The 20,478-nt window shown below is 42.8% G+C and overlaps 1 protein-coding gene across 5 annotated transcripts in view; it reads right to left on the bottom strand.

Moving 5' to 3' along the window:
- Window positions 1-20,478, bottom strand: part of PHF21B (PHD finger protein 21B) — a 207,994-nt gene that overhangs the window by 73,395 nt on the left and 114,121 nt on the right. For 3 of the 5 annotated variants that reach the window (XM_074936518.1, XM_074936509.1, XM_074936524.1), the window contains one exon: window positions 3,465-3,779. The exons of the other annotated variants lie outside the window; for them this stretch is intronic. In XM_074936518.1, coding sequence (XP_074792619.1) covers window positions 3,465-3,779 — 315 coding nt within the window. The remainder of the gene's footprint in view (window positions 1-3,464; window positions 3,780-20,478) is intronic. 5 annotated transcript variants of the gene reach the window in all.

The following is a 20,478-nucleotide window of genomic DNA, read 5'->3' as shown; positions in this document are numbered from 1 at the left end:
AACAGAAATAAAATGAACAAATTGAGGGGCTTACTCTAAAATCTGTTATTCTATGATACTTATATGGCCCCCCATTACTTTGGAATAAATTGTATACTAAATCTCTAGTCTAAAGAATCTTTTAAAGGTTATTGTGCACATATTTATCTAGACCGTTTTAAGTAGATTTTGTTTCTCTGACAATCAATAATGTCTCTAAATCACTTTAAAATATATTGGGAAAACCAGGGCCTATGATGGAAGTGCTGACACATGGCCGTGCAAACAGACATGTTATAATGAACGTACTTATATTTAATCCTATCTATATTTAAAAATTGCATGTCTAGGTTGAAAGGGGTCCCTTTATCGTTTTATGCCCCATTTTTTCTGCTGAGTTTCATTTAGCATTTCATCCCCTTTAGATACCACTCAAGATGACCATGCATGCATGCTGATCCCCTTAAATGATTTCCAGCAGAAACCAATGTTCAGAAACTCATAACATTATATTTCATGCCCTTGCCCTTTCCCATATTTTGCAGACACAGAAGGAAAAACTGCACTATGCCAGTAATCTCATTTACTGCTATCAGCTTGCCTCCCTAACCCAGGCAGCAGAAGGCTGTCATTATACCCCATCTCACAATCTTTGTACATTTCAAAAGAAAATCTGCTTTTCAGAGCCATTAAAAAAAGGAAGTAGTCATTGGTTACTCTACCAACAGTGACACCCTCAAGTGAGGCTCTAACACTGGTAACTAACGTGTGCGTTATTGCTATTGATCTAAAATTCCTACTCTGGAATAGAATCAAAATTTCTGCATGTAAAACAAGAATAGACCTTTTTCTAGGTTTCTTTGACTGGAGAAAAAAAGAATCACAGAACAATTTAATTCTGTTAGAGAAGTGGCAACCATTCACACTAACTAAGTCCAAAGGTAACTTACATTTTTATATATTCATTTTTAATATTTGTAACTGTTCTTATTCATGCCTGTCAACTATATTTTATTCAAAGGGATGTAAATACTACAGTATTAAGTGTATCTCCTGAGTGCCACACGGCCTTGCTATTGTATAGCTTTCTATTACTGTAAATTTTTGACAAATCAGAAATGCAGAATCATAAAACTAAAGTTGTAAGAAACTTTGTACAGTGAAGGCCATTTAGCAAGAGCTCAAACACAGTGAAGCACATGCAAGTCCCAAATGTAGGGCAATGTTCCCACTGCTCTTCTGGTTACAGCAAACCTCAGCTTGAAATGAAATTGTTCTAGAAAGAAAAATAAATAACTATGGGACAAATACTGGTTTGGAAGATCACAGAGCAAGCGAACACTCCCTGTCAGCACAGAACAGAGTTCCATGGGGCTGCTTTGTACAGGGAAACACAATGGGATCTGGTATGGAAGATGGGCAGGGCCAACCTTCCTTTTGAAGGGGGATGCAGGCAGCCCCGGGGTTATTGTAGCTGCTACAAGTCTTACCAGGAAAGATTCCTCCCTTCTAAGAACCCTAGGTCCTGCCAGAGGTGACCAGTTCACAAGCCCACTACTCAAAGGCTACGTCTACATTTATGGCAATGTGTAGAGTGTTTATACCCTGCTAGCATGGGTATAAATGGCAGTTGTAGACAGCGAGACACAGTTTAGGCAAGTAGAGTGCCCTCCACACGTGACCCTGCAGGCTCTCTATGACCAAACAGTGCCTCTCACATCTACACTGCTACTTATAGCAGTGAAGGGTCCTGCTGACTCCTATCTCCTGAAACCTTTCCCTGGTGAAGTGAAAGTCTCCGGCAGCAGGTAAGGGCTCTCGCAGTGGGGAGCAGCCAGACCCTTTCCCTGCTGCCAGAGCCTGTTAACTCTGTTAAAGTCAATGATGTTGTACGAGAATAAACAAAGGAAGGATTTAGTTCCCAAGGTGGACTGACATGCTCTCCCATTTGCTAATCAGTGAGTTAACTCAACTGGGTTTGTTGTCTTTCAATATGCGACGTGATGGGCATTCTCTCCACAGCATTTGGGGTGATGCTCCACAGCCCATAGACTTCAGAGAGTTTCAGACTTTCCAGCATCACTTTTGTTTTACACGTGCCTTCAACTATAGTTTGACTCTCGAACGATATCTCCTCTAGTTCACATTTTATTCTTCTCTCACCCTGGTAAGAGACTCTAAGAGTAGCCTTTGCTGGGATTGTAATGGGTAAGGAGAGGTCAGGGTATGGGAATAGACATTCCTGATAACCTCTTTTGTGCAGAAAGGAATTTTGTAGCTGCAGACCCCACTGCTCTCCCACTCTTCACATGGATTGACTGGGTCCTCACTCTAGCCTGGAGTCTGTTGCATTAGACTTATAAGTGCGAAGGGTAATAACTCACATCCTTATCTCGCCAGGTTTAAAGCACAGACTTTGCATTTACTGTTTTTCTCTTATCTGAGGCTTTGTGAGTGTCATTTCACCCTGTTTTGATATGCTTTTATTGGCGTAAGAATTCCCACAATGTGGTTTGTTTGGTTTTTGGATGTGAGGATGCTTCTAGTGACCAGGCCAGGTTTCTCTCTTGTTCTGCAAACTCTTCCTTAACATCTGTGCAGTGTTTCAATTAAATGAGAGCTATGGGAAAACCTACCAACCGCCCTGAGAGTACAACAAACAGCTTGGCAGCATGTCAGCTCATATACATTTTGTTTCTGCTTGTTTCTCATCTGAACTTTGCTAGGTAGAAGAACCACACTGTCACACCAGAAAGGTGAAACACTTGTGCCATGAGGGACAATCACATCAGTTCCTCAGAAGGCTCCATCTCTCCCTGTCTCTGTTCAGGTTGAACAGGCACACAGAGTAGCCGAGCACCACCACATCTCTTAAAATTAATTATTTTTAAAAATCTGTTTCCTTACACATGAAAAAAGTGCCACGGAGGACAAACAAACTGGAGAAAACAAATTTAAAACAGAAACAACAGTAATTTAGGGTTTGACCTGCACCGTACTCCCGCTGGCCTCTGCTGTCCAGCTCAGCCCAGGAGGCGCTACCTTCCTCCACCATGGTTCTGTTCCCCAAGTCATGTTAGCCCGCAGGTGTTCTCCTCATCTCAGACCAGTCAGCCAGCCCCTCTCCCTGCACTTCAGACCAGCTGCTGCAGCACCCTGCTATGCTCCCTCTCCTCCTCCCATTACCCACACTGTGACAGACCAGCCCTACTCTCTCCAGCAGCACTCCCCACTTCAGGGCCCCCTTCCAACGCCACACACCTCTCGCAGCCTCATCCCTGCCCTGTTCTCCCCGCTGCCTCACCCTTGCCCTCCCCAGCCAGCAGGATTACGCGGCCGCCCCCTCCTCCCGCCCCCCAGTCAGAGCGGCTGCAGCCCCGCCCCTGGCCCCGCGCCCCGCCCCGCCCCGCGGACTCGGCGGAGGCAGCCGGCTGAGCCCGCCGCTGGCAGAGCGCGGCGCAGCGGGGGCCGCCTGCGACTCCTACCTGGGAGCGGGAGCCGAGCTCGGGCGCTCTCCGGGCGGTCACCAGCTTGGCCGTGGTCTGCAGGTTGATGGGGGCGCTCTGCGGGGGCTCCACGCCGGCCGCGCTGCAGCCCAGCCCCCCGTTGATGTGCGCGGTCACCATCGCGATGGGCGCCTTGGCCGGCAGGACGGAGATGGCCAGGCTCTGGCTCTGGCTGCCGCCGCCGCCGCCGGCGGGCGCTTTGAGAAGCGCAGGGACCCCGCCGCCGGGCTTGGTGTTTCCGCTGCCCCCGCTTCCCACCAGCACCGCCGCGGGGCAGCTCCGCACCGCCAGCTTCTGCCACAGGGAGAAGGAGAGAGAGAAGCGCGAGCGTCACCACCGGCCCTGACCCCGCAGCGGCACAATCCCCTTCCCCTCGGCCCCCGGCCCGGCCCGGGGCGGAGAGGAGCCGAGGGGCGCCTTGGCACCGCCGCGAGCGCATGGCAACATCTGCAGCCAGCCCGGCTCTGCCCGGGCGCTGCGGCAGCAGCCCAGAGGCGGCACTGCCCCCTCCCTACGGAGCCCTGACCCGGAGCAGCCCTGCCTGCCACTGCCGCCTGCGCCAGCCGGGGGCGCCCCACCGAGAGCCTGGCTGCCTGTGCCTTCTGCCTCAGGGCTACCTCATGCTCCCGGAGCCGGGCTGTGCACCAGGAGAGAACAGAGACCCAGAGCCAGCGGCTACCATCGCTAGCATTTCTGAAAGGATGAAGGCGAGCTGGCCAGATCTTTAGTATCATTCTCTTCCCCCTCCCCAGGTTGCTGTTAACAACGCGCTGGCTTAGTGTAGCTTTTTATTTGTCTGATCAAATTCTTTACCTGTTAAAGTGGATTTTTACCGGTGCGTTTGTTTGTTTGGGGGGAAGAGGGGAGGGAGTTGCTTAATTCTTTCTAACAAATGTATTTGAGCATAAGCTTTCATGAGCTACAGCTCACTTCATTGTATGCATCGCTGTAGCTCACGAAAACTTATGCTCAAATAAATTTGTTAGTCTCTAAGGTGCCACAAGTACTCCTTTTCTTTTTGCGGATACAGACTAACACAGCTGCTACTCTGAAACCTGTCTTAATTCCTCCTGAATCACCTTCTGAAGGGGTTTTGGTTGTGTAGTTCGACAGCACCGAGCACAAGGTCCGTGACTAGTGACTACATCACTACACGTGATAAATAATAATTGATAAAAAGATTTCTGAGCAGGCTAGCCAGTATTTTCAAACTGTCATCTTTCATTACACTGCACACCACATTACATCTTCCAGTCTCACCCTACACTTTTTAGTTTCCCAATTCTTCAGATTTCCTCCAGGATTTACACATTTTACTTTTCCATATTTTGTCACCGCATTTTTTTAAATGTGCGTTTTCTTTAAGATTTTTTAAAATAACTTACATTATTTTTCAAGCTATTGGGGTCAGGCATTCTAGTGAAAGCCAAAAAACCTGTTACTTTTTAAGGCATATAAAAATGTCACAGTTGTCAAAAGGTATTAATATTGCTGAGAACTTATAAATAGCTACTTTCTTTTGGATCAGGTTGTCTTCTACTATTCCATGTTCTGCTGACATACTCATGCCTTTATAGTTACCAGAGTACTGGAGACAAGAGACTTGTGTCAAACCTGTTTTCATCTTTATCTCATTTTAGCTGTATTAAACATATCACTCATATTCAGAGTAAGATACAGCTTTCTGACTAAGACTGCAGCTTTGCAGTAATATTGTTTCATTTTATATCATATGTGATATATCATGAAAAGCTCATAATGGAGACCATGGGCAAAATTCTGCTTTCAGTTACAACAATATAAATCTGTTACTTAGAAATAAATAGAGGTGGGGGGGAGGTGAAATCCTCACTCTATTCAATTCAATTCACAGCTGCCTGTGTGTCCGTGTGCCATTTACTTTAATGGGGCCAGGATTTCCAGTAGTGTAAGTGAGAGCAGCATATGTCCCCTGCATCTACATTTTACTTGTTTGTCATATTTTATAACTGGATTTTAATGTCTACCCTAAGAAGTTCCCAATATTTAGATTGCCAGGATGGGAAACTTCACATCACAGAAACGTACAAATATGCTGTTCTGCTATATACTTTCACGATAAGCGTACGGACATTCATTGTTTTCCTCATATAACATTTAAAAAGGTACCAGAATACTTTAAATTTTCTCTGACTCAATTCAACAGAACAAGCAAAACTGAAGATATGCAGTATTTGGAACAACAGTAGAAACAAAAGCAAGTTAAGAAGCAAGCAGGATACTTTCCTTACACAGTTTAATACTCAATAATTGCTTTTCAACTTGCTGCAAAGGGGAAGAATAGAGACAATACAAAGCAGAAATTGTGTACAATTAAAAATGTTTAGCTGTTCCTTTATTCACATTAATATCAGCCTTATTTTCCATGGTGACCCACACATCCCACTGAGAGACATATTAATAATTTCTTTCTGACACTATTTTCATAATAAACTGATGAAAATGCCTATTTGTATATCTGCACCAGAAATAGCTGAAACATGATTAGTTTTGTTGTTTGTTTTAAATTCTAACTCAGAGCAAACATTAAGTGGTTCTTATGGTTGACCCCTCTGAATTTTTCCTTGTTAAAGGGATATTTGTATTCCCCTTTAAGGATAAGTTTTGACTTCTATCCTTAAGAAACGTAAATGCAGAGAAGAATGTTGCCACTATCATAAACCTGAAATAACCAACCAACTTATTCCAAATACTTCCACTAAGTGGACAAAACAATACTTCTTATGATGAATATACTGAAATTATTTGTTTAAAAAGGCATGAATTTTAGAAGCTAGATGTGGAAACATATCTGAGTGGTAGATATTGAAGATTAGTTTCAGAAAGCTAAACTCACCTGTTTGGAAGAGGTGACATTTTTCATTTGTGTCTGATTGCATTTTCCATGGAAAATGCATCCAATAACACTAAAACATCTCACTTAGATTCTTTTGGTAAAAGAATAGAAACTATATGGTTTTTCTTTTTTAAAGAACCTTTTTTTTTAAATGTTATACCCCAGGAAGTGCTGATAAAGGCATCTTGGCAGAAACAATAGAGTGTACTATGAGAGGTTAAAAAAATCCCCAACAAAACCTACATTTGCTGTATTATATTTCTGCCAAATTAATTAAGAATATTCTTGTTTCTAAAAGAGACAAAATCTGCATTTTGGGAATCAGTCAGCATAACATATTCTCTAACACTTTTGGAATGATGAATAATAAGAATCTAAGCATGCTTTGGGCATAACAGTCAAAAACATGTACGGTCATAATAGGGGAGCCAAAAAAAATATTGGCTCTAAATGCTGGAAAGCAGCACACTGCTGCTCATCTACACATATCACTCCCCACAATACACCAGTTGTGAAGCAGCGCCTTTTCAATAGCAGCACAACTTTCATTTTCACTGCAGGATGCCAGAGGCAAACTGGAGTTTGAGATATGTATGCCAGTCACATGCAAACACACTTCAGTGTGCTGGAAAGCTGCTGCTTGTTTATGATTTTCTGTATTCTACATGGCAGATTCCTCTTCTTAGATTTCAACTATACAAAGCAGTGCTAATATTTTTTTCCCAAATGTATCAAAATAGCTTTACCCTTTATGTTTGTTTTTAAATGCAAAAAATTGTGTTCCACAGAGGTCTGTGCTCATAAAGGTTTGTAGGATGTGGGGGAAACAGGAATGCAAGAGTTTTACTCTCATTTCAGGACATTTGGAATAAGTGAGGCTCCTACCTGCTACTCAGATGCTAATTATTAAACAGATTGCTGAGTTTCATATTAAAGAAAAGGGAATAGGGGAGAGAGATGGATTTGAAGAATGCTGCTTTCGGAAGCCACAGGCAAAAGCAAATAGCTATTGTGTGTCAGTACAGATGCTGGAACAAACATGCACCGACACCCGCGTTGGGGAGTTGATATTACCATTCACTGTAAGTTAAGATTTCAGTTTCTCCACTTTTACTCTGCTGTAGTTTACATCATTTTTTTGGTAACCTTACAAGGTCTGATGTGCTGTGTATATCAATAGTAATCTACACATGTACCTATGCAGATTGTTAAATAAGAATGTGATCAAATTCGAAAACATATACTGTGCTACTGATTATCTTCCCCTGTGGCAGTGACTTTAAACTGATACAACAAGCCTGCCAACAAACCTTAATGTTTTCAAACTAAGATGTGACCTGTATAAAAGGGACTTAGAATTCACTGCCCATTGCTGTCTATATTGTAACCACTTCTGCTTTAGACGTAGACTTTGTTCCAGTAATCCTCCCAGAATGATATTGCCTGACAATGCACTTTTGCTATGAAAAATTGCAATTGTTTCCAGAGCAACATCTATTATTTTCCTGAGCTGGCCTGGAAGGAAAAATGTTGTGTATGAGAGTTTGTCAAGCTCTCAGAAGAATGGTAACCTATTATAAAACCAAAGCGAAGGCCTACCAATTAATAATTTAATATTTGTCACAAACCTAAGGCACTGCGTGTGAGATAGCTGAATAGAGATTCCCTCAGAGAGGAGGGTCTTGACCTCTGTTAATTTACTCAGTTCTCACAATAAAACTCAGTTGAACAATTGACTCTTTAATATTCTAACAGTGACAGACCACAAGCACATGCTTATTCTGGCAATAACCACAGTATATGGGATGTTTCAAGATTTGTGGTTTTGGTAACAGTATGCATTTTCATATGCTTTTCAATGTGTTTCCAGTTGCCATTTTTGATACCCAGCTGTGAGCAATGACCCTTATTCATTTGGGCCTTGATCTGCAAACACTTATGATCCTACATAACTTTACGCAAAGAAGTAGCCCTAGGGTATGTCTACATTACGAAATTAGGTCGAATTTATAGAAGTTGGTTTTTTAGAAATCGGTTTTATATATTCGAGTGTGCGTGTCCCCACAGAAAATGCTCTAAGTGCATTAACTTGGCGGAGTACTTCCACAGTACCGAGGCAAGCGTTGACTTCTGGAGTGTTGCACTGTGGGTAGCTATCCCACAGTTCCCGCAGTCTCCGCTGCCCATTGGAATTCTGGGTTGAGATCCCAATGCCTGATGGGGCTAAAACATTGTCGTGGGTGGTTCTGGGTACATATCGTCAGGCCCCTGTTGCCTCCCTCCCTCCATGAAAGAAAGAGCAGACAATCATTTTGCGCCTTTTTTCTTGAGTTACCTGTGCAGACGCCATATCACGGCAAGCATGGAGCCTGCTCAGGTAACCGTCACCGTATGTCTCCTGGGTGCTGGCAGACGTGGTACTGCATTGCTACACAGCAGCAGCAACCCCTTGCCTTATGGCAGCAGATGGTACAGTAGGACTGGTAGCCGTCATCGTCATGTCCGAGGTGCTCCTGGTCGCCTCTGTGAGGTCGATCAGGAGCGCCTGGGCAGACATGGGCGCAGGGACTAAATTTGGAGTGACTTGATCAGGTCATTCTCTTTAGTCCTGCAGTCAGTCCTATTGAACCATCTTATGGTGAGCAGGCAGGCGATACGGATTGCTAGCAGTCCTCTTGTACCATCTTCTGCCGGGCAGGCAAGAGATGAGGATGGCTAGCAGTCCTATTGTACCATCTTCTGCCGAGTAGCCATGAGATGTGGATGGCATGCAGTCCTTCTGCACCATCTGCTGCCAGTCAAAGATGTAAAACATAGATGGAGTGTATCAAAACAAGAAATAGACCAGATTTGTTTTGTACTCATTTGCAAACCCCGCCCCCCGTCTAGGGGACTCATTCCTCTAGGTCACACTGCAGTCACTCACAGAGAAGGTGCAGCGAGGTAAATCTAGCCATGTATCAATCAGAGGCCAGACCAACCTGCTTGTTCCAATAAGAACAATAACTTAGGTGCACCATTTCTTATTGGAACCCTCCGTGAAGTCCTGCCTGAAATACTCCTTGATGTAAAGCCACCCCCTTTGTTGATTTTAACTCCCTGTAAGCCAACCCTGTAAGCCATGTCGTCAGTCGCCCCTCCCTGCGTCAGAGCAACGGCAATCATGCATCTGAGTTGAGAGTGCTGTCCAGAGCAGTCACAATGGAGCACTCTGGGATAGCTCCCAGAGGCCAATACCATCGAATTGTGTCCACAGTACCCCAAATTTGACCTGGCAAGGCCGATTTAAGCGCTAATCCATTTGTCAGGGGTGGAGTAAGGAAATCGATTTTAAGAGCCCTTTAATTCGAAATAAAGGGCTTCATCGTATGGACGGGTGCAGGTTTACATCGACTTAATGCTGCTAAATTCGACCTGAAGTCCTAGTGTAGACCAGGGCCGAGAGAAGTGAATAGGGCTACTCACATGAATAGATGTATACATCTATGCAAGTATTTGCAGGAGTAGGGCCTTAGGTGGGATTGATGATGTGCTACCAATATTTCAACAAAGGGCTCCCATAAAAATATATCCTCTGTGCCTGTGAACAACCCCAAATACCAAGGGCTGCTGTCCTCACAGAGTGGAAGGGTGAGGAACTGACGGATCTATTCGGTTTCCCCATTATTAAAAATGCTCTGTCATATCCATAACTTTGATGGGAACATTTTACACTCTGTTCCTGAACCATAGTTTATTGATAATATAGCACTATGTCCAATCTCTGTAATTTGAACTGGGGTAATGGCATTTGTAGGTGAGTCTGGGATAGCCTCTCCTTCCCATTTGATTTTTTAAACAACCTGCCATTTTGGTGCAATCTGGTTCATTCTGAAGGTGTGGGAGGGAATTGCACTACAGAAGTATTTTTAATGAACCCCAAGGATAGGTCATCACTGGGAGGGATGATTTAACAGCATCCAGAGAGTGAGGGTGAACTCCATCAGAGGCAGGAGATCATCCAACCTTCCCTTTAATTTGGTGTTGCAATTTTACCAAGGGGCCCCAGGGAGCCCACTCCAGCACATCACCACTGAGGAGTTAACACTCTTTCTGCTTACTGATCCACAAAGCAAGAGCCAATCACAGCCCTCTCAAGTGTGCCATGATAGAGACTGAAGAGCATAAGGGAGACAAATATGAGGCAGAAAGAACTATGGATAGAGAGATAAAGAGATAGATACTTAGGAAAGCAGTAGTGACTTCACTGGAATTGTCTCCTGGCTCCTAGCATTCATCAGCAGGAAAAGGAAAAATCTGATGAGAACTTGAATATAGATCCAAAAACACCCTGACAGAACTGTCATAGGGTATGGAAAGCAGGAATAAACTTTTAGAGCCGTGACAGATCCTTGGTCAAACAAGAACTGCCCTTTGGAGAAAACAGATCAGGAAGGTACAATGGAAGGAAGGTTTGTGTGTTGAGGCACAAAGTATGGTCGCTATTGAAAAAAAGGTCTCCTTTTGTGTGTTGTTTTCTCCCCCTCCCCTTTTTTGACAACTTACTGCCTGCCTGTCATTAGAAATAAGAATCCATTCATTTTTTCTATCAGATCTCTGCTAATTAGCCATCACTACAGCAGGGCACAAGGATTTACATTCAAAGCAAAAACCCATTCTAATCAAAACTGTAGCAAACTGGGTTTTTGTTTGACGTTAACCTGAAAGTCAGTTATTGTACCACTGATGTACATACATACCATATTACCAGCTGAGTGCTTTCAGCATCCCTCTATCAGTGTGCAATATTTAATCGGCACAAGGATCCAATCAGCACAGTAGAGGGGAATCTAGTGTGTCTATTAATTTACTTTCAGATGAAAAGCAGTAAAGCAGGTCAGAAACATATAACCTTCCTCCCCTCCCTTCCCCAAACACAGAACACCAGAAGCGTTTGGGGGTGGGGGAGGGAATGGAAGCCACTCTATATGACTCCAGATTGGAGATTTGGAAGGAAATTAGTCATTCCTGCCAAAGGATGACAAATGCTGCCTGGAGTAGAGGTGCAGGGACTCCCCCCACAAAAATAATCAATTAATTAAAATGGCTCACTATTTCTGAGTCTTCTCTTCTTAAACTAAAGAGGTTGTAAAACCTTTTTTTCCAGCATGTCTTTAATTAAGAGAGACAACAAACACCCAACAAATAATGAATGAGCCTTTGTATTTAGGTATAATGGCTCTCTATGCTCTGACTAGCTCTGATCTGTGTTAAGATACTCTCCAGTAGAGCTCTTCGTTAGGAATAAAAGTCTGTTTTATAAGTATTACGAAGCACTTTTACACATCAGCAATTTTTATATATTGCAGAAGTATATTGCCATGTACAGAAACTAAACGTCTAAACTAAACTAAACACTACCAAATTTACTTTTAATCTCTCAATGAGAAAGACATTTCTCAGAGGTTTTTTTTTAAATGTGGACTATGTAGCACCTAATCTGAAACCATAAATAAAGGAAAAAAAAGTCATTAATGATCATTTCTAATGTAAACTTTAAATGAATGAACCTAATGCTGTCGCAAATGAAACCTAAGTGCAAAGGCACTGTAATGGGTAATAATTAAAATCACCAGAAAAACTAGCCCTTATGTCAATCTGATACAACTAAAACTCTCAAAATGGCTAGTTTCCAGCAGAGGTTGGGAATGAAGAATTAGCAGGTCTACGTGAAGAGAGAATTTTCAACAGTGGTAAATATTCTAATAACAGTAACAGTGGGATTGTAAAAGCATAAATTCACTTAAATGCAATTATCCTTTAATTTCTATAACCATTACACAGCCTGCTGGGTAAAAAATAAAATAAAAATGTACTTCCCACTGAATTGCTAACTGGCAATTCACTCATCAGAGCTTCAAATTATCTGCTTAGTGACTTGTAAAAACCACTTTTTAACAAATAAGGAGTGAGGATGATATTTAATGAGAAACGTCAAACTCATATTATGGAACGTTCTAGAATTATCTCTGCATTTTAGAGGGAAGGAGGAGGGGCAGCTGGATTTTTTTTTTTTAATAACCTCACAAATAATCCCTCCTCCTGTCTCTCTCTCAAACCATGTCAATGATCAAGGAAATGAGAACAAGTCGCTTGATTCACAGCTGACTCTCTGTTCTTGTTACATCAGATCAAGAAAGAGCAATCTAACAGGGGCGCCTATTTCTGCAGGGGAAACAAATCTACAAGCTGGCATTTTGTCTCTTACTCCTATTAATTACCTATTTTTTTCCTGTGAGAAACAGATCTTTTGTAACTTGCAATCCAGACTAACCAAAATATAATCTATATACACTCACACACATATGTGTAAGCCTATACTAAAAATCTTCATTGAGGGTGATGGACTGATTTGGATTTTATTTGATGAACAGATCACTATTCTTTCCCTTAATCGCAGCAAAAAAACTTTAGTACAGTGAAAATATTAAGATAAGGCCTGATCTAAAGCCCACTGATGCTAATAATAACCCTTCAGTTGACTTCAGTGGTTGGATCCGTCCCATAGTGAAGACCAGTGAGACATACTATATCTAGTGTGAAAATCTACGAAATGCTTTAAAATGTTTCCTTCTTTTAAGCCCTAATTTACAGAAAAGCAAACTTTAGATTGAGCTCATTAATATCCCTGCATGCATACAGGCATTCTTCCTCAACAGACCCTGTGGTGTTTTAAATTGCTCCCCACTGGGTAACATGGGTCTTCTGGTAACCTAAAGCTGTAGTCCTACATGCGATTAGCAGCTCAGGAAATTTACATACTTTTGTGGCTGCCAGCTTCATAGCTTTCCATGATTTACCATGCCCCAGCCTTCGAGAGGATTGCATTTGATTGGCTTATTTAATCATGTTTTTTTAAATAAAACAAAACTGGAGTGTACACCATTTAAACATTCATGTGCATCTCATTTAAGTTTTGAAAAAACAAAAGGCATCGTGATTAAAGGGCACAAGCATGCAGCACAGCATATGAAGCCACAGTAAGTGCCCCAGAACTAGCTGAATGTTTCCATTTTGTGAAAGACTTGTTCATTACAGCTACAAGATGCAATGCAGATATTTGCATTTTTTAAGAGGTGCATCTCATGGCTTTTAGATAAATCATGGAATCCAGGGCCTTTCTAAATGGCTTCAAAGCCCACATTTCTTGATATCCTAACTCCCTTTGTTTCTGTAGACATGCACTCTTTGCCTCGCTGAGTATTTTAATGTCTGAATTTCATTAAAGTTTGCATCCTCATGTTTCCAACCCAAGATATGAGTTCACAGGCTTGTGTGTTTTACTTACAAATGCGCTAGCCTCTATTATCAAGCAGGGTAAACAGGGATGTTGGTGCATGTGATTTAAAAATAGTAATAAATTACAGTAATTTATTAAATCTAATTTTAAATATGCTCCCTACTGATCTACTTCCCCCAAGACCTTGAGACCTTTTTAAAAATAAACAATAATTTCTAAAATCTAATTTCAGATATGCTAGCTATTGAATCTCTTTTCCCCCTAAGACCTGATCATCCTTCTCTGATCCCTTCCTCCCCCCTCAAAATTGAATTTGTGAATGCATATCTTCATTGCTATAGCATAAAGGTTTGACACACAATAAACCAAGCAAACTCTCTTTTCAGCTACTACAGAATTTTCCTGAAATGAACAAATGTAGTGAACAGATATGGGCCTCTCAGGGGATCAAAACATCAGTTCCTTGGTATATATATAAAGAAGAGAGAAGTTAAATTGTGTGTTTCCCCCAAAGGAAGGCACAGCTTTAGTTGTGAACTATTCCCATCAGAAATACTGGATAAGTTGCAAAGAAAACAGAAACCTGCCTCATTCCCAAACCCCCAAAACACATATAGACAGGACTCCTATAGGCACATTTTATTTCAAGAGCTCCAGCATTTATGGTTACAATATGTTAGTGTGAAACAATGACCGTTTTCCAACTTCAGGCATATTTGCATTTTATGATGATACTGCTCCAATCAGCATTACAAACCATTTTCCAACTCTCCAAAGTATGGCTTTGATGAAAACAAGAGGAGGTGGGAGTTGGGAGATGCGAACAAAAACACTTTAACCCAAACTGGATGCCTAAAGTTAAGCTCCTAAATCCACAACCAGGCACCTAAATCAGTGACCTCAGGAATCACTGCCCGCTGTTACAAATCAGAGCAGCAGAATCCATTGTAAAGGTAACTGGAAATAGGGCAGATACACCATGATAACCAGGGAGTTCCACCCAACTTGCGCTGAGAGGATCTCAGTGCAGAAAAGAACCTAAGCCATAGATCCTGCTGCAAAATTTAGAGAGAGCTCTCTTCGGAAAACAGGAGTGGAATCAGGTCCTTCTACCCCATCTCTGACAGCGTATTCTTCTGCAACCTTGGGCAAGTCATTTTACCTCTCTACCTCAATTTCCCAATCTGTAAAATGGGGATAATAATAGGTTACGCCCTCACAAAGGTATTCTGAGGATTAATTAGCTAGTGTTTGTCAAGTGTTATTTCTTTATTATTAAAACCCAGTTTAGGTCACATGACTCTTCTTGGCCATCTGGATTATGACTGGCAATCCAAAGGTATGGTATTATCTTGCTGTTTCTCTAATCTCTCTTGCTAATTTTATTTAATATAATAAAGCAGAGGAAATCTGAGATACTTTTGTGGAGATAAGGATCAGGGATTACAGCCCCACATTTACCTCTGATTCTGAGAGTGCAGATCTGGCCGGAGAACACAGAGAATGGGGGGAACGGTGCTCCTCCTTCTTTCCACATGAAAGCTCATCTGTGTCTCCAGGGACCCACCATCATGGGAAGAAATGGGGTGGACTGGTAAATCTGACAGATTTTCCCCCAAACCAAGGATACACTACATTACAATAATTTATGATGCGTCTTCTACCATGCAAGGAAGGCCCTGGATAGGGTTGCCATGCGTCTAGTTTTCGACAGGAACACCTGGTCGAAAAGGGACCTTGGTGGCTCCGGTCACCACAGCTGACCAGGTCACCAAACGTCTGCTTGGCCGCAGCGCCAGCAGGGCAGGCAGCCTCCGTGCAGCTCCTGGAAGCGGTCAGCATGTCCCTCCAGCTCCTAGGCACAGGGGTGGACACGGGGACTCTGCACGCTGCCCCCACCTCAGGCTGCGGGGGTGACACCTGCATACGGGGCAGTGCGCAGAGCCCCTGGCTACCCCTGCACCTAGGAGCCGGAGGGACGTCGCCTCTTCCTGGGAGCTGTCTGAGATAAGCGCGACCGGAGCCTGCATCCCAAGTCCCCTCCCACACCCAAATTTCCTCCCAGAGTCTGCACCCCACACCCGCTCCCGCACTTCAAACCCCTCAGCCCCAGCCTGGAGCCCCTTCCTGCACGCCAAACACCTCATCCCTGGCCCCACCCCAGAGCCCATACCCCTAACCCAGAGCCCTCGCCTCTTCCGCACCCCCACCCTCTGCCCCAGTCTGGTGAAAATGAGCAAGTGAGCAAGGGTTGGGGAGAAGCGACGGAGGGAAGGGGGATGGAGTGAGCAGGGGCCTCAGAGGAGGGGCAGGACAGGGGTGTTCAGTTTTCTGCATCAGAAAGTTGGCAACCCCAGCCCTGGATGGTTATGGAAGCCCTTGGCAGGAGTAAGTTAGAAGGGCTACCCAGCAGCACACAGACAACCAGCACAGAGAACCCCTTAGTCACCAGCAGAGACCCCAGATCTGCATCAGGAAGCAGAATACAGGACTGCTCCTGAGCTTTTTCTACAGCTTGACCTAGCAAGGAGATTATGAGTAGGGCCCTACCAAATTCACGGCCATGAAAAACGCATCATGGACCGTGAAATCTGGTCTCCCCGCGTGAAATCTGGTCTTTTGTGTGTTTTTACCCTGTACTATTCAGATTTCCTGGGGGAGACCAGCATTTCTCAAATTGGGGGTCCTGACCCAAAAGGGAGTTGCGGGGGGGAGGGGAGGGTCGCAAGGTTATTTTAGAGGGGTTACAGTATCACCACCCTTACTTCTGCGCTGCCTTCGGAGCTGGGCAGCTGGAAAGCGGCAGCTCTTGGCCGGGCACCCAGCTCTGAGGGCAGCATCCCACCAGCAGTATTGCAGAAGTACAGGTGGCAATACCATACCATGCCGCCCTTACTCCTGTGCTGCTGCCTTCAGGGGTGGCTGGAGAGTGGCGACTGCTGACTGAGGGCCCTGCTCTGCAGGCAGCAGTGCAGAAGTAAGGGTGACAATACCATACCCTGCCATCCTTACTTCTGCAGCGCTGCCTTCAGAGCTGGGAACCCGGCCAGCAGCCGTTGCTCTCCAGATGCCCAGCTCTGAAGGCAGCACTGAAGTAAGGGTAGCAGTACCGCAACATCCCCAACAATAACCTTTCAAGCTCCGCACAGCTCCTTTTTGGGTCAGGGCCCCTACAGTTACAACACTGTGAAATTTCAGATTTAAATAGCTGAAACCATAAAATTTATTATTTTAAAATTCCTATGACTGTGAAGTTGACCAAAATGGACCATGAATTTGGTAGGGCCCTAATTAAGAGCTTTCCTCTGGGATACAAAGGTTGACACAGACATTTGTTTAGATATCTCTGTGGCACCTATCATTTTAGGTTCTGAGCGTCTCACAGACTTTAATTTATCCTCATAACACCTCTTAGGTAGGAAACTGCTATTATCTCCAGTTACCAGATGAGGAACTGGCACACACAGACTTTCCCAAGTCTAAACAGAGTCAGTGACAGAGCTGGGAATTGAATCCACATCTCCATAATCCTAGGCCAGGGCCTTAATCATCAGACCATCCCTCATCTTTCTTCCTTACATTAGTCACCTTCTCACTGGATTGCTGCAGTGTGTTTTATCTGGGGCTATATATGATGAACACTGAAAAATTCTGGATAGTGCAAAAGACAACTGCCGTGCCTATTTGACCTACTGGCTAAGTTTGAAGAAAGGATACAACAGACCTGGAGGCTGTGCGATAACAGTGAGCCCAATCCTGTTCTCAGAAAAGCCAACAGGAGATGTGGATGCCCAGCACATCTGAAAATCGGGCCCAAGGTGTTTTAAAGTTGGATGATCAAAAAATTAAGGACAATCAAAATCGGGCTACTTTTGAAAGTTTGATAGAAAGTCAGGTCTACAAAACTCAGGAGTTCCTGGTTCTCAGTCCTGTGTTCAGACCACTAGATGACATTCCTCTTTTTATGTCCCAAGCACATAAAATAAGGTTAGAGTTTTTGTTTTGTTTTAGTTTGATGCCATGGATATGGACAGTTGAGAAAGGAGACTCAGAAAAACTGATGGCGGGGGGGGTGGGGTTGAGAAGAGAGAAAGAGAGTGACAGTGAGCACGCCAAACTGGATTTTCTAAATGCTGAACATTTTTTTAGTCTATGAATCACAAATAATAATAATACTACTTGATTAGACATAGAAGATTAATTGATCACAGACACAACAGGATGTGCACAGAATATTTTATTAAATGAGAGTTAAGAGGAAGGCGAGAGTACAAGCAACTGATCGGAATTAGTTAATTCTAAAAATAAATTAACAAATGTTGGAAAAGTAAGACATATTTAAGAAACAAAGGGGATAATGTATTTTCATTCCAATTTAAGTGAAATGCTAATGAAAGTGGATATATTTAAAGCAAAATAAAGGTACGGAAATGTATTGATGCTGGAAAACTACATTACAAAGCAACAAAGGAGCTGGCTATTGGAAGATAATGTAGATACTAACACAAAATTAAAACACTGGAAAAGCATTGTTATGGGGCCAAAAAGAGAGTAATGAGCAGTAACTAATGTAGAGTATGTCAACGGCAGTAAATAATATAAAAGAAAGTGGAATGTAGAAGAGAGACTGAGAAAGAAAATACTGGCCCACTTCAAAACAACAATAGGGAAATAAACACAAAGGATAAGGAGAAAGCAAGGACACCATGCAGTAACTTTGCATTTATCTTTACAAATAAAGATGGCAACAGGGAGAAAAATTATACAATTCGCAGATAAAATGGAAATGATCTGGAAAAGCCTAGAAGCTAGTTAAGGTTTGTGTGTATCTAAACTAGATTTTAAGCTTCTACTGCAAGCAGAGAAGAGAAAAAGAGTTGTTTGTTGATTGTTCTTGTGAGGCACTTAGATATTACACTGGCGAGGGCTATAAAGTACTTAGATAAAGAGACATAGATCTGTGGATATACAGAGAGAAGATTCAAGGGCACAAAAGAAAAGAGAGGAGAAAATAAGAGAAGCTTTAGCGAACTTTTTCATAACTGTCGTATGTTTACAGGAATCTCTGAAGGTGAGAATAATATACTTCTGGGCCATATGCTTCCATTGTGTGCTGTGGAGTACATGAAATCATAGTCACTTATTACAAACCCTACCTCATACCGTCACTCAGACACACTGCCTGGTACACTATCGTGCCACACTGGTTTACTATTGAAAAAAGGTATTCTGCAGAACAGCTGCAAAAAAATAAAATAAAATGATGGTCTGTGAACAATGGACTGGTGACTCACTATGCTTACTTTTTGCACATTTCCATCCATGCCATAGCTTTTTGTTAAAAAAAAAAAAAAAAAAAAAACCCAACCCCCCCCCCCCCCCACAACTTTGCCTTTTGCTATGAAGAAACATAACGCTGGGGAAAAGGGAATGCTGTGGGTCAGCACACTAACCTTTCACTTCTAGAGACCCGAGTTCAAACACCAGGTAAGGTCATAAATGAAAAAATGAGTCTCGGTCTAGTTTCTGTGGTCCAAAATCATCCTGGGCACAACACTAACACTATGAATGAGTTTGGCCCCAACTATCTAAATCACAAAGCTACCACATCATTTGGTACAACTGAGAGAATATGATCAAATGACATCTTTGACTGGGGTTACAGTAAAGGAAACGGAGTGCATTAGAAACAAAAAGTGGGACTGCTTGCACAATACTGGCTCATTTTATTCCTGCCACTAGCCACTATTGTTAATCTCTCACTTTAAGAACTAAAGTAACTCACAGTTCTTAAAAATAACTCAAAAAGGAAAGTCTAATGGCAGTGGCCTTCTTGGGAGAAAATATACACAGACTAGCCAGTTTCGTAATCTACTATGATGGAGCTGTGAAAAGATAAAATAAGGGATCACAAAAAGAATTCCTCAGGTCTATGGATCTTGGCCCAGGGATTCTAGTAAAAGGTGATGAGCACCTTTCATCGCTAGACCACCAATTCGAATCCAGTCAAAGTTTGCAGAAATCAATACTCTCTGTCACCTGCTGAGTCTTCAGCGGCTTGTGTAAAAACCACCCACTTTCCACAGCACAACCCATAATAACTAGCATCCTTGGTAGAGAGGCTGAAAACTGCCTGGACACAGTGTAGATTACCCTTTCTACCCTTAGAAGATTATAGGGTCTCCATCAAGTAATTTACATTTAAAATTTTACTGATCTTAAAATGTTTATAGCCTATTAGAGAATGTCTTCTGAATTCTCAACATCCATTTAAAAGAAAAATCCATCCCTTGATTATTAAATTATGTTTTTATTATTAATAATATTTTTCACTTATACAGCAATTTTCATCAGAAGACACCCCCCCCCGCACCAAACACTTCACAAAAGGTGTGTAAATATCAGTCTCCCAATATTACATATGTGGAAACTGAGACACTGTGAAGTGACTTGCTCAAGGTCACACAGCAACTCAGTGATGCATTCTTTCATAATACAAAGCATGTCACGTCACAATGAACAGTAAACACAACCCATGAGCATTATTAGCCAGCAATCTTCCTCTTTGTTTGGCGGTCTACTCACAGCCCTGAATCGTACAACATACCATAACCCTCCCAGTCAGCCACACTTTCTGAGGAAACCCCTTGCGCCTGGCACCAGTCTCTGCAACACTTTGGCAATCTTCTTCAGCTCATCCCACTCACACATCCTGCAACTCAAGTTTTCTTCATCTGATTGTCTTAATGATATCAGGCATCACTACTTTTATGCTGTAAATTCAGGCAATTATTTCCACATTCGTCCTGTGTGAAGTAGAGCTAGCACACAACAATCGA

Source organism: Natator depressus, chromosome 1 (assembly GCF_965152275.1).
Source record: "Natator depressus isolate rNatDep1 chromosome 1, rNatDep2.hap1, whole genome shotgun sequence".
In the NCBI taxonomy this organism is placed as follows: Eukaryota; Metazoa; Chordata; order Testudines; family Cheloniidae; genus Natator; species Natator depressus.
Note: the sequence above shows the minus strand (reverse complement) of the source record. Positions and strands in the feature narration are given on the sequence as shown.